At 41.8% G+C, this 13,531-nt stretch overlaps 1 protein-coding gene across 3 annotated transcripts in view; it reads left to right on the top strand.

The window, feature by feature from the left end:
* Positions 1-13,531, top strand: part of DPYD (dihydropyrimidine dehydrogenase) — a 1,476,885-nt gene that overhangs the window by 958,354 nt on the left and 505,000 nt on the right. For all 3 annotated transcript variants that reach the window (XM_030205306.1, XM_030205305.1, XM_030205304.1), the window contains one exon: positions 11,805-11,969. In XM_030205306.1, coding sequence (XP_030061166.1) covers positions 11,805-11,969 — 165 coding nt within the window. The remainder of the gene's footprint in view (positions 1-11,804; positions 11,970-13,531) is intronic.

The following is a 13,531-nucleotide window of genomic DNA, read 5'->3' as shown; positions in this document are numbered from 1 at the left end:
GGGCCTTGGAAAACTCCCATTCCAATAGTAGCCCGTTTTAATGGGCTCAATGGCTAGTCAATGTATAAAGCGAGTTCACACCCAATGTGACAAGATAGGTAACTACTCAGATATTCTTTACCTCTAGCAGTTCAAAAAATCATTAGAATCCTGAATGTTGGAAAATCCTTTCCTAACTAGGGGTCTCAAAAATATGTCAACATACATTGGCAGTGGTTCCAATAAAGAACAGTTCGACATCCTGGAGGATTATTCAGTCATTTATGAATTTTAGGCAGCGACTATCGTTAAGAACAAAATAACAGAGCACATTCTAAAGCATGGACTGATGAGACAAAGTCAGCATGGATTTAGTGAAGGGAAGGCTTGCCTCATCAATCTACTGCATTTCTTTGAAGGGGTAAACAAACATGTCGACACAAAGTTGTTCAAGGCCATCAAATCGCGGGAAGATTGTGAAAAGTTGCAGGAAGATCTTGCGAGACTAGGAGACTGGGCGTCTAAATGACAGATGACGTTTAATGTGAGCAAGTGCAAAGTGATGCATGTGGGAAAGAGGAACCCAAACTATAGCTACGTCATGCACAGTGGCATAGCCAGACTGCCAATTTTGGATGGGCCTGAACCCAAAGTGGGTGGGCACTAAATTTTCTCTCTACCCCCCTCCCCCAGCAAAATTTAGTCACGGTAATCAGATGCATTTGTCACACAGGGTAAAGTGCTGCTTTTCAGTGCATCAGATTTCAGAAAATTTATTTAATAGCCTAACACCCTTTTCAGTGAGCTTTCAGAGGCCAAAACCTCCTGCCTCAGGTCAGTATAATGCAGTTACTGTATCCTCGCCTGACCTGAGGAAGGAAGTATTGGTCTCTGAAACTTCATTAACACAGGTACCATATTACTTTATCCTAAATTAAAAATAAAATTATTTTTTTTACCTTTCTTGTATGGCCATTTACTTTTTCTCATTGTGTCGCTCCCAGTCTCTAGATTCTGCTTTCCTTCGTTTTCGCTTAACTCTTCTGCCACGGTTTCCTGGCCATTTCTCATTTTTCTCTCCTTTTTCTTTGCTTTCTTCAATATTTTTCTGCCTCTCTCTCTCTCTCTGTCCTGATTTAATTCATTCTTACTATCCATTCTTTAATTTCCTTCATCTACTTATGGCTTTTCATCTTTTTCTCACCCTTGTTCTCCCCATGCTCCTTCCTCTTATTCTCCAGTCTTTCACTACTCTCCTTTTCCATCCAGCAGCTCTCTTCTTTCTCTCCCCATCCTTCCAGTCTCCCCTCTCTCGCCCCATCCTTCCAGTAGTCTCCCCTCTTTCTTTCTGCATCCTTCCATCCAGTGTCACCTCTTTCTCCCTATCCTTCCATCCAGCATCTTCCCTCTTTCTCTCTCCCCATCCTTCCATCCATCTACCCTCTCTCCTGATCCTTCCATCTAATGTCTTTCTCTCCCTCTTTCTAACCAGTGTCTCTGTATCACTCTACCCTTTTCTGTTCAGTGTCCCTTCTCTCTCCACATCCTTCCAGTCTCTCCCTTTTCTCTCTGCATCCTTCCAGTCTCTCCCCTTTCTCTCCCCATCCTTCCATCCAGAGTCTCTCTCCCCATCCATCCGTTTTCCCTCTTTCTCTCCCCATTCTTCCATCTGTTTTCCCTCTTTCTCTGCCATCCTTCCATCTGTTTTCTATCTTTTCTCCCCATCCTTCCATCTATTTTCCCTCTTTCTCCCCATCCTTCCATGTTTCCCCTCTTTCTCTGCCATACTTCCATGTTTTCCCTCATTCTCTGCCATCCTTCCATCTGTTTTCCCTCTTCTCCCCATCCTTCCATGTTTTCCCTCTTTCTCCCCATCCTTCCATGTTTTCCCTCTTTTCTCCCCATCCTTCCATGTTTTCCCTCTTTCTCCCCATCCTTCCATGTTTTCCTTCATTCTCTGCCTAGACAGTGCCTGCCCTTGCCGCATTTTTTTTTTTAAACATTTTTCGTCCTTAGCGCCGTTAGCGCTTCTTCTTTTTGTAGCGCCGGCCCTGCTGCTCAACAGGAAAAGCAGCAGTGGCCGGCAATGGGTGCTGGCGCTGGCGCTGGGCGGGCCTGGGCTGAAATTGGGTGGGCCTGGGCCCAGCCAGGCCCACCCGTAGCTATGCCCCTGGTCATGCAAGGTTCAGCGTTAGGAGTCACGGAACGAGAATGGGACCTGGGAGTCATCATTGATGATACGTTGAAATCTTCTGCTCATTGTGCTGCTGCGGCTAAGAAATTAAATAGAATGTTAGGTATTATTAGGAAAGGGATGGAAAACAAAAATGAGGATATTATAATGCCACTGTATCGGTCCATGGTGCGACTGCACCTAGAGTATTGTGTTCAATTCTGGTCGCCACACCTTAAAAAAGATATAGTGGAATTAGAAAAGGTGCAATCTTTCCTCATAGGAAAGGCTAAAGCGGCTGGGGCTCTTCAGCTTGGAAAAAGGCGGCTGAGGGGTGATAAAAAATAAATAAATAAATACATAAATAAATATGATAGAGGTATATAAAATAATGACCTCCCCTTACTCCCCCAGTGGTTACCAACTCCCTCCCACCCTAAACAAAAAAGTTTAAACATTTTTTTGTCCAGCCTCTATGCTAGCCTCAAATGTCATACCTACTTCCATGACAGCAGTATGCAGGTCCCTGGAGTAGTTTTAGTGGGTGCAGTGCACTTCAGGCAGGCAGACCCAGGCCCATCCCCCCCATCTGTTACACTTGTGGTGGTAAATGTGAGCACTTCAAAACCCACCACAAACCCACTGTATCCACATTTAGGTGCCTCATTTCACCCCTTAGGGCTATGATAGTGGTGTACAGTTGTGGGGAGTGGGTTCTTTTTTTTTTTGGGGGGGGGGTTGGGGCTCAGCACCCAAGGTAAGGGAGCTATGCACCTGGGAGCAATTTGTGAAGTCCACTGCAGTGCCCTCTAGGGTGCCCGGTTGGTGTCCTGGCATGTGAAGGGGACCAGTGCACTACGAATTCTGGCTCCTCCCATGACCAAAGGGCTTGGATTTGGTCATTTTTGAGATGGGCGTCCTCGGTTTCCATTATGGCCGAAAACCGGGGACGACCATTTCTAAGGTCGACCATCTCAACATTTAGGTCAACCATCTCTAAGGTCGACCTAAATGTTGAGATTTGGGCGTCCCCGACTGTATTAGTGAAATGAAAGATTGACGCCCATCTTGTTTTGATAATACAGGTTTCCCCGCCCCCTCGCTGGGCCGTCTTGCGAGGACGACCTCATGAAAACTTGGACGCCCCGTTCGATTATGCCCCTCCACATCTTTTTGAGATGCAGTGACCAGAACTACACACATCTAAAATTAGGCACATTGAATAGAATAGCACTTAGGGTCGGGAAACACACCTACATTTAGCTGTGGCCATTTACACCACCACCACCACTATGTGAATACCCCTGCCTAAATGTAGGTGCATTCCTCTGAACTCTATAATGATGCATATGATTTTGAGTAATGCACCGGACACTCCTACACTCCTCCTATGGCCACACCCTTTTTCAGTTACTTGTGTTAGAATATACACATGCCTCTTTTTAGAATGCACCTTAAAGAAGTGTGCATAAATTCCAATTAGTGACAATAATTGGTTGGTATTGGCAAATTATAATTGATTTCTTTTTTTTTTTAATTTGGACTTTGCTCACACCTTTTTCAGTAGTAGTTCAAAGTGAGTTATTTTCAGGTACACTCTGTATTTCCATGTCTTTGGAGGGCTTACTACCTAATTTTGTACCTGAGGTAATGGAGGGTTAAGTGACTTGCTCAAGATCAAAAGGAGCTGCATTGGGATTTGAACTGGGCACCTCTAGATGGCAAGACTGGTGCTTTAGCCTCTAAGCCACTCCTCCACTGATTACTCAATTAAGTAGCATGCACAAATTGGGTGTGGTGCCCAATTTAAGGGGTGCTACTCACCACACGTTATATAGAATCTGGGGGATAGTGCACAAACCACTGCAAATGCAATCTGTACATGTTGTTTTCCTTCCCTAAGCAAATCCCTGCTGTTTGTCAATGCATGTGTTTTTATCTGTATTGAGGGAGGACATTTTTCAGGCAGTTATTTTAAGAGCATGAATTGGTATTAGTCATTGTTCTCCAGATGTTATTGTTTTTATTTGAATAAAACTTGAGTATAGCATTCTGTGTAAAGTTTGTCTTGGTTCTGTGTGAATGCAAGTTGTAGACCTTTCAGTTTTTGAATATTTAATTTAAAAAAAAATAGGAATGACTCTCCATAAGATAAATATTAGCATCTCCTAGCATGATCTAACTTTATAGTTTATGCAGTGACCCCCTCCCCCTCCAAAGCAGATCTGTTATCTGCAGATATTCATTCATTTATGCCATTCAGTAAATTTGAATAATTAAAGTCCTGATTTCAGAAAATCTTAAAAATAACCTCTGTAAGCCACATCGAGCCTGCAAATAGGTGGAGAAATGTGGGATACAAATGCAATAAATAAATAAATAAATAAATAAATAAATCTTTACTGCTTTATTAGTCAGACCAGATTTCACTGGTTGAATTTCTTTTACAGTTAGCACCTCTAGAATGAAAGAGGTTGTCTTGAGGTTGTCTTGGGGTTTCCTCTTCAATGTCCATAAATGTTTGGAATAAGGAAGACTGCTCTGAATTTTAAAATCTGGGACTTTGACAGACATTATCTTTCAAATCTGTTTTCTAAATCTAATTGTCATATTGGCCCTTTTACAGAGAGGCAGTAAGCCCAGCACGGGCTTACTGCTTTGTCTTCCGGGACTACTGCTGGCCCAACGCAGCTGCCTGTGGTAGTCCCACGCACCATTTCAAGTGGAAAAAGAAAAACCGTGGAAAAGGCTTGCACTCTGGTAACCCAGCGGTAATCAGGCATCGCATTGCGCTGCCCAGGTACTGCCGGGTTAGAGTGGGAGAACTTATCACCACCTCAATGGTGGCAGTAAGAACTCCCCGGCTCATGGCCATGTACTAAGAGTTCTCTCACTGCATGGCCATTTTTTGAGGGGGTGCTTTTACTAGCTGTGGAAAAAAGGGCCCTGGCACGTGGGAAAAATGCCCCCCCCCCCCCCCGCCGCTACTGCAAGGCACTTTTTCCCGCAGCTTAGTAAAAGAACCCCATAGTAAAGAGGAAACAAAAAATAATATAAAATTCAGACTTTAATCTGATTATCCTCTACTGATTTTTGTGACAAGGGGCCGTACAGAGAAAAAACAAACAAACAGAAAACACTATGACTGTTTCTTCGGTGAAATTATAGACCAGGTAGTATTAGCACTATAATTGCCTAATGATTATAACCTAAGTGATGATGATCTATATATAGTTATATATAAGCATGGGCCTTATTTTAACAAAGCTGCATGTTTATTTTTTCATAACAAAATAATATAAACAGATTATTATAAATATAACATTCCATATGAGCACAAGTAAAGCTCTTCCTCTTTGGAAATATTAGCATGTGGTAAAGTCACGAATAATCTTTTGTGGCAAGGGTATGCCTTATCAAACATATGCAGATCAGCACTAATTAATGCTAATTAAGGTTTCCTGTCTATCTAGTTGGAAAAATGTCCAAATGTTATGAAATCCAGTTAGCATTCCTATTACCCTAATTGTTTTATATGGGGTGGTTCTTAATTAAAATATGTAAATTGACCTTAATTGCTATATCCTTATGGGGGTTCATGTTATCTCACTAGAGAGATCTAACAGTGACAAGGCGGTTAGGAGGGTTGCTGTATAAATGCAAGCAATTCAAAGATTAAATCTCAATGAAATGATACTTCTATAAATATTTTAACTAGATAATGTTAAAAATTGCAATTTTATTTTTGTTCTTTCTAATTTGTTATAATGTTGTATTTCTCTATTTACAATCTGCATACACATGAAAGCAGCATTTTAATTATTGCGATTGATTGACATTTTTAGGTTCTTATGGAATGGTTTATAGCCATTTAAATCAATAGAGGAAAAAAGATAGCATGATTTTATTTTAGTTTTGTCAATGTAATGTAGTTCTAGGAGAGAAATTCAGCTGACCTCCATTTTTTAGTGTGAGTGCAGCAGATCAGCTGATATTCTAGAGATATTTTCTAATAGATTGGACTGCACTTAAAAATAAATGCAGCATCTTTTCTGTAAAATCTAAGAATATATTCATTTGAAATGTCAACCTATGTTTGCAAAAACCTATTTGTTAACTTCCCATATGGATCTAGTTAATTCCATATTAGCTGCTAAAATTCTCAGGGCCCCTTTTACAAAAGGCACACTAACATTTTTATTGTGCGCTAAAAATAAGTCTGTGCTAAATACTATAGATGCCCATATATTCTTATGATAAATCAGTTTAATGATCCAAATGAGCCAACGGGGATACTTAGGGCCCTGTTTACTAAGGCACGCTGTAGCATACGCTAACAATAGAGACACCCATTATATTCCTGTGGTTGGCTCTATCATTAGTGTGCGCTAAAAGGTTTGCGTTCCTACAGCATGGCTTAGATCAGGGCCCTTAATTCTCAAACAAAATCCCAGCTGTTTCTGATGTTTTTCTTTTTTTCAAACTCAGTTCCAAACAGCACAAAAAGGTTCTTAATGTCTTTAAATATTTATTTCCACAAAGTTCACTAATTCCAATACATATCCTTGTCTTTTACAAATGTATCTCACTTCTGTAAAACTATTACTTTAAAATACTCCAAAATAACAATTCTTCTTCAAATTATTTTCACATTTTGCAGAGCACAGACACTTCCACCAAAATATGACATGTTTTGCAAGTGCTCCCTCAGGGTGTGGTCCGACAAAACTTATACTTGAAGAATCACTCTTCAAGTAAACGTTTTGGTGAACCCCACCCTGAGGCATGATTCTTCAAGTATAAGTTGAAGAATACCCTGAGGCAGCACTTGCGAAACATGCCACATGGTGGTGGGGGCATCCATGATCTGAAAAGTGTAAAAATAATTTGAAGAGTTGTTACCTTGGAGTATGTTAAAGTATTTTTTTACAGAAGTGAGTTATGTTTGTAAAAGTCGATGATATGTATTGGCATATATTACTATGGGCATCTCTAGCATTTAGCGCATGCTAATGATTAGTGCATGCTAAAAATGCTAGCACACCTTTGTAAAAGACCCCCCTCAGTCATTTACAATAATGCAGATTTGGAAAGAGAAAACAGTGTTCCATACTGTATGTTAGAAGACAGTAACTGCTGGATTCTGTATATTGCACCTCAATTTCCACGTGGACATTTGAGTGTATTCTACAACACTGTGCGTAACTTAATTGATTAATCAGTGCTGTCAATTGGATGTTAACAAGCAATTAGCACTAATCGGCACAACTCGCTAAGCGTATTCTAAAATGTGGTGTGCGTAAATTCTATGTTGCATAGTTGAAATAGGGGCATGGTTATGGGCGGGCATGGTCATTTAAAAAATCTATGCACATTGTTATAGAATACACCCGCTCTGCGCCTAATTTAGGTGTAATGGGTCGCAAACTAATTTGGTCATGTGCAGAGGCGCTCGTTGTGTTCTATATACCATACAGAAATCTAAGCCTATTCTGTAAAATTTAGGCATACATTAGAGAATATTCCTAGGTGTATTTTTTTTTCTACGTGGAATTTTCAGGCGCCATATATAGAATCTAGCCCTAAAGGGGAAATTGTATAACCAGGCAGCTCCATTCATGTGCCCCGAGTGCAAGTAGTAGAAGCCTATTCTGTGATAGAATCTAGGCACCTAGTGTTCATTATAGAATACTAGCAAAACTCTATATTGAGGCACCTAACAATTAAGCACCAGTCATAGAACTGGCATTAGTCTGAGTGACTAAGTGCAATAGGGAAGTGCGTTATGTTTATTTCCACTTGATATACCGCCTTTACATAGGTGAGGTCAAAGCAGTTTACAAAAGAAAACAAAGAAGGAAAAGAACTCCATACAATTGAAAGGAAAGAGACAAACATACCAAAATATGAAGTGAAAATCAAAATACAAACATACACACACACACACACACACACACACACACACACACACACAAAAGTGGGAGCCCTGTTTTTATCCAGTCCATACTCCACCCCTGTGTACACCCTCTTGTAAGTTAAGTGAGTATTTTCAGAATAACACATAAGTACATAAGTATAGTCACACTGGGACAGACCAAAGGTCCATCAAGCACAGCATCCTGTTTCCAACAGTGGCCAATCCAGGTCACAAATACCTGGCAAGATCTACTACTACTACTACTACTTAACATTTCTAGAGTGCTACTAGGGTTACGCAGCGCTGTACAATTTAACAAAGAGAGACAGTCCCTGCTCAAAGAGCTTACAATCTAATAGACAAGTGAACGGTCGGTCTGATAGGGGCAGTCAAATTGGGGCAGTCTGGATTCACTGAACGGTAAGGGTTAGGTGCCGAACACAGCATTGAAGAGGTGGGCTTTAAGCAAAGACTTGAAGACGGGCAGGGAGGGGGCTTGGCGTAAGGGTTCAGGAAGGTTGTTCCAAGCATAGGGTGAGGCGAGGCAGAATGAGCGGAGCCTGGAGTTGGCGGTGGTGGAGAAGGGTACTGAGAGGAGGGATTTATCCTGTGAACGGAGGTTACGGGCGGGAACGTAAGGGGAGATGAGGGTAGAAAGATAGTGAGGGGCAGCAGACTGAGTGCATTTGTAGGTAAGAAGGAGAAGCTTGAATTGAATGCGGTATCTGATCGGAAGCCAGTGAAGTGACCTGAGGAGAGGGGTGATATGAGTATATCGGTTCTGGCGGAATATGAGACGTGCAGCAGAGTTCTGAACAGATTGAAGGGGGGGATAGATGGCTAAGTGGGAGGCCGGTGAGGAGTAAGTTGCAGTAGTCCAGGCGAGAGGTAATGAGAGCGTGGACGAGAGTTTAGGTGGTGTGTTCAGAGAGGAAAGGGCGAATTTTGCTGATGTTAAAGAGGAAGAAGCGACAGGTCTTGGCTATCTGCTGGATATGCGCAGAGAAGGAGAGAGATGAGTCAAAGATGACTCCGAGGTTGCGGGCAGATGAGACGGGGAGGATGAGGGTGTTATCAACTGAGATAGAAAGTGGAGGAAGAGGAGAAGTGGGTTTTGGTGGAAAGACGATAAGCTCGGTCTTGGACATGTTCAGTTTCAGGTGGCGGTTGGACATCCAGGCAGCAATGTCGGATAAGCAGGCCGATACCTTTGCCAAAATGTTCAATACATTATGAGCTGCTTTTCCCAGAAATAAGAAGTGACTTTTCATTTTAATAATAGTCTATGGACTTTTCCTTTATGAAGCCGTCCAAAACCTTTTTTAAACCCCACTAAGCTAACCGCCTTTACCACAGTCTCTGGCATACTGATATATACATTTGTGAGTACACACAAATGTGTGTAGATCCTAGTATTCTTAACACTTGCATGCACAGAGGATGTAAATGTTAGCACCCTGTTTATAGAATTGCCCTTCACATGTCAATGTACCAGCTATGAGGTATACTTTCAGCAGGACATGTAATTGGTGCCTAGTTATTACCCCACACAGATTCAGCTGACATTCAAACTTAAGATATATGGTTAGGGTGATGGACTTTGGTCCTGGGGAACTGAGGAACTGAGTTTGATTCCCACTTCAGGCACAGGAAGCTCCTTGTGACTCTGGGCAAGTCACTTAACCCTCCATTGCCCCATGTAAGCCGCATTGAGCCTGCCATGAGTGGGAAAGTGCGGGGTACAAATGTAACAAAAATAAAATAAAAACACATTGTGAAAATCAGCTTGTTATATAGCAAATATTGCATACATGCAGTTATACCTTCTAAAAGAATGGGATAAAGCACACATTGGCCTTCCAAATTCATTTCTGAAAAGTACGTCTAAGCATTTAACTTACAGATATGGCCTCCATTTTTCAGTAGTGCCTCTTTTTAATGTTGAAAAGCATGTGTATTAAAGTACATGCACATTTTTTGCTAAATACCCACCTACCTACCTACATTATAGATGGGCAGCCAAAAAATCTTTGTTTTATGTCATTTTGCATGTTGTTTCTGGGAATGTTCATTGTATTCATTTTCATTTGGCCATTGTTTTATTACAAGAGCAAAGTTATTGGGTGTGCACTTTTTAAAAATAGAACATACTCCCCGGGATTCTGTTTATCGCGCCTTGATTTCCATCCAGAAAAAAAATGTATTCCATAACAATGTGCATAAAAATCAGTTAACAAGCTAATCAGTGCTGATAATTGGATGTTAACAAGCAATTAGCACTAATTAGAATTTAATTCGCACTACTTGCTAAGTGTATTCTGTAACGTGGTGTGCTTAAATTTTAAGTCGTATAGTTGAAAAGTGGGAGTTATAGGAATGGAATGGGTGGGTCATAGGTGTTTCTAAAATCTATTTGCATTGTTATAGACTACACCCGCTCTGTGCCTAATATAGGCGTTGGGTTACATCAGGTTTTAGTTGGGGTAATTAACTGTGACTTGAGAATTTACTCAAGTGAAGCAGCACTCGGCGAATTCTATAACACACACCTAAATTAAAGTGTACTTTATAGAATATACTTTGATTTTCATGCAGATGTTGAGGTGAGATATAAAAAATCTAGCCCTATGTGCAAAGAGGGCACACTTATGGACTGTGCACACATGTGCAGTAGTTCACACTTGCACAATGGGTGCCCTCTTCACAAATAGTGCACATTTTCTTGAGATGTCATGGCGGCCATTTTCCACAGGCATCCACAAAGACAGGAGGGAGGGGGCTTTGTTCCTGCCCCTATGCTCCCACTGGACCACTAGGGAGCAAAGGTAGGCCCAGGAGGGTCTATCTAGACTGTGGAAGTGTTGAGGTTTGGGGGGGGGGGCATTACAAAGGGGTGAGGGAGCTTCTGCATGGCACAGGCTGAGGGAAGGGAAGAAGGGGGCTTTTTCAGGGGGGGTGGGAGGGGGATCAGGAGGGACTTAGAAATGCAAAATTAGTTATGCAGGTCCAGGCTGATATTCAGTGCTAGGGCCTGCATAGCTAAGTGGGTGAATTTATGACAGCTTTTGAGCTCTTCTAAATTCACCTACTTAGCTATGCAGGTTCCGGCATTGAATATTAACAGCACTTGCATAACCGCCAGCTCTTCCCCAGTGTCATTCCTTGTACCACCCCTGATCTGGCCACTTTTAACACGGGCGGTCAGAGGTGATATTTAGCAACACTGCCTGGTTTAGTGTCATTGAAAATCGGCACTTGGGCAGCTCACCACGATTTAAGAGGGCCGGAGCCTTACCTGCCCGTTTAAATTGCTTTGAATATCGTGCCTTTTTAGTCTGCAAAAAAATGTACCAGGAAAGTTGCTAGTTTCAAAACTAAAATAAAATAGTTACTTATGTTAGTGCTTCTGGGATGCATTTTGCACATTTTAATATGTATTTTTTTCTTTGCACTAATAATTAGTGAGTTATTTTACATACTTCTGTGTCTTGTTACCACATTAGCATGGATTTCACATTAACACTATTGCAAGCTAGCTGATGCATGTCAACCCCTTGTAATGGATAGCACTGACATTTTAATCATGTTATTGCATACAGTAGTGTTAGCAAACCATGGCTTTCATTCTCCAAGTATTTTCGTACTGTTTGTTTCAGTTGGCCAACAATTAAGAAATCTTATCGCAATCTGTGAAATTTGAATATTTGATTTCTAAGCATTTATCTGTTTTTACAGGACTCTGTTACCAATGTTTCCCCAAGAATCATCCGTGGAACTACATCTGGACACAGCTATGGCCCTGGACAGAGCTCCTTCCTAAATATAGAACTTATTAGTGAGAAGACTGCTTCCTACTGGTGTAAAAGTGTCACAGAGCTAAAAGCCGATTTCCCGAACAATGTAAGTGGGGCATTTTACAATCTTAAGCCTTTTAAAATGGACATTCTAAAAATATACATTCAATTGTATTCATGATGCAGACAAAAAATATCAAGCTTTTTTTTTTTTGTTAAAAGTATAACTGCATTTTTTGTTAAATGGGGATGGAAAAGACAATTTTCAAAGGCATTTCCACACATAAAATAAGGTTATATGGATAGAAATGGGGCATATGAAAATTATCTTAATGCACACCCATGCGCGCGTATTGGTGAGGCATTGCATGCATTGAGGTACATGCATGCATATGAGGGATGGGATGATAGTCAGTCGATGGCAGTGAGCATATTTTTAGCCGCCAGCAGTGGTAATTCCTGGTTAGTCAAATGCTGAGCCATGTCCAGGCACTGGCATTGAATATCTGGGTTTTATGTAGCTGGCTATCTCTTTTGAGGTTAAATGTGATATTCAGCACTTAACAACCTAAGTAGTGTAGGCACATCCATTTTCAGCGTGCCTGTAAAAAAATGCCTTTTTTACATTTTTGCCGAAAATGGACATGTGGCAAAATGAAAATTGTCACGTGTCCATTTTGGGTCTGAGACCATACCACCAGCCATTGACCTAGTGTTAAGGTCTCACGGGGTAACCAGGAAGTAATGGTCTATGTGTGTAAAATGGCAATTACCACCCGCATGCCAGAAAATAAAAATATTTTCTGGCACACATAGAGGGGCATAATCGAACGGAAACGCCTATCTCCATGGGCGTTTATCTCCAAGAACGGGTCCGTGAAGGGGCAGGCCGAACCGTATTTTCAAAAAAATGGATGTTTTTGAGCTGGGTGTTTGGTTTTTTTAGCGATAATGGAAACTAAAAACGCCCAGCTCAAAAACGTCCTAATCCGAGCCATTTGGTCATGGAAGGGGCCAGGATTCTTAGTACACTGGCCCCCCTGATATGCCAGGACACCAACTGGGCACCCTAGGTCAGTGTGGTGGACTTCAGAAAAAGCTCCCACATGCATAGCTCCCTTACCAAGCGTGCTGAACACCCAACCCCCCTCCCCCAAAACCCACAAATGTACAACACTACCATAGCTCTTAGGGGTGAAGGAGGCACCTACATGTGGGTACAGTGGGTTTTGGAGGCCTCCCATTTACCAGCACAAGTGTTACAGGTGGGGGGGGGGGCCTGGGGCCACCTGGCTGAAGTGCACTGCGGTACCCACTAAAAGTGCTCCAGGGACCTGCATACACACAGGCCTCTAGGCCTGGTTGCTGCTATATAACATTGGCACACCAGTTGACACCTGAAGACTAATCTCTCCGAAAACGTCCTTTATTGGAATAACCGCCTTTACTCACAGTTAACTGCAGATCAGAGGTTGTGCCCCACTGGCAACGAGTCTCCCTGGTAATGAGATGAGCAGTAGGTCAGAGCTGGCAGAATGCTGTACAATGCCCTCTTTCAGCCACATTCAAGGGAAGAACTAAGTTGTCTAACGTGGCTAACACAGGAAAGGGAACTAAAACTGGCTTACAAAAATGGCCACTACCGCATGGACTACAACAGGAAACACA

This window comes from Microcaecilia unicolor, chromosome 6 (genome assembly GCF_901765095.1).
Source record: "Microcaecilia unicolor chromosome 6, aMicUni1.1, whole genome shotgun sequence".
NCBI classification, from domain to species: domain Eukaryota; kingdom Metazoa; phylum Chordata; class Amphibia; order Gymnophiona; family Siphonopidae; genus Microcaecilia; species Microcaecilia unicolor.
Note: the sequence above shows the minus strand (reverse complement) of the source record. Positions and strands in the feature narration are given on the sequence as shown.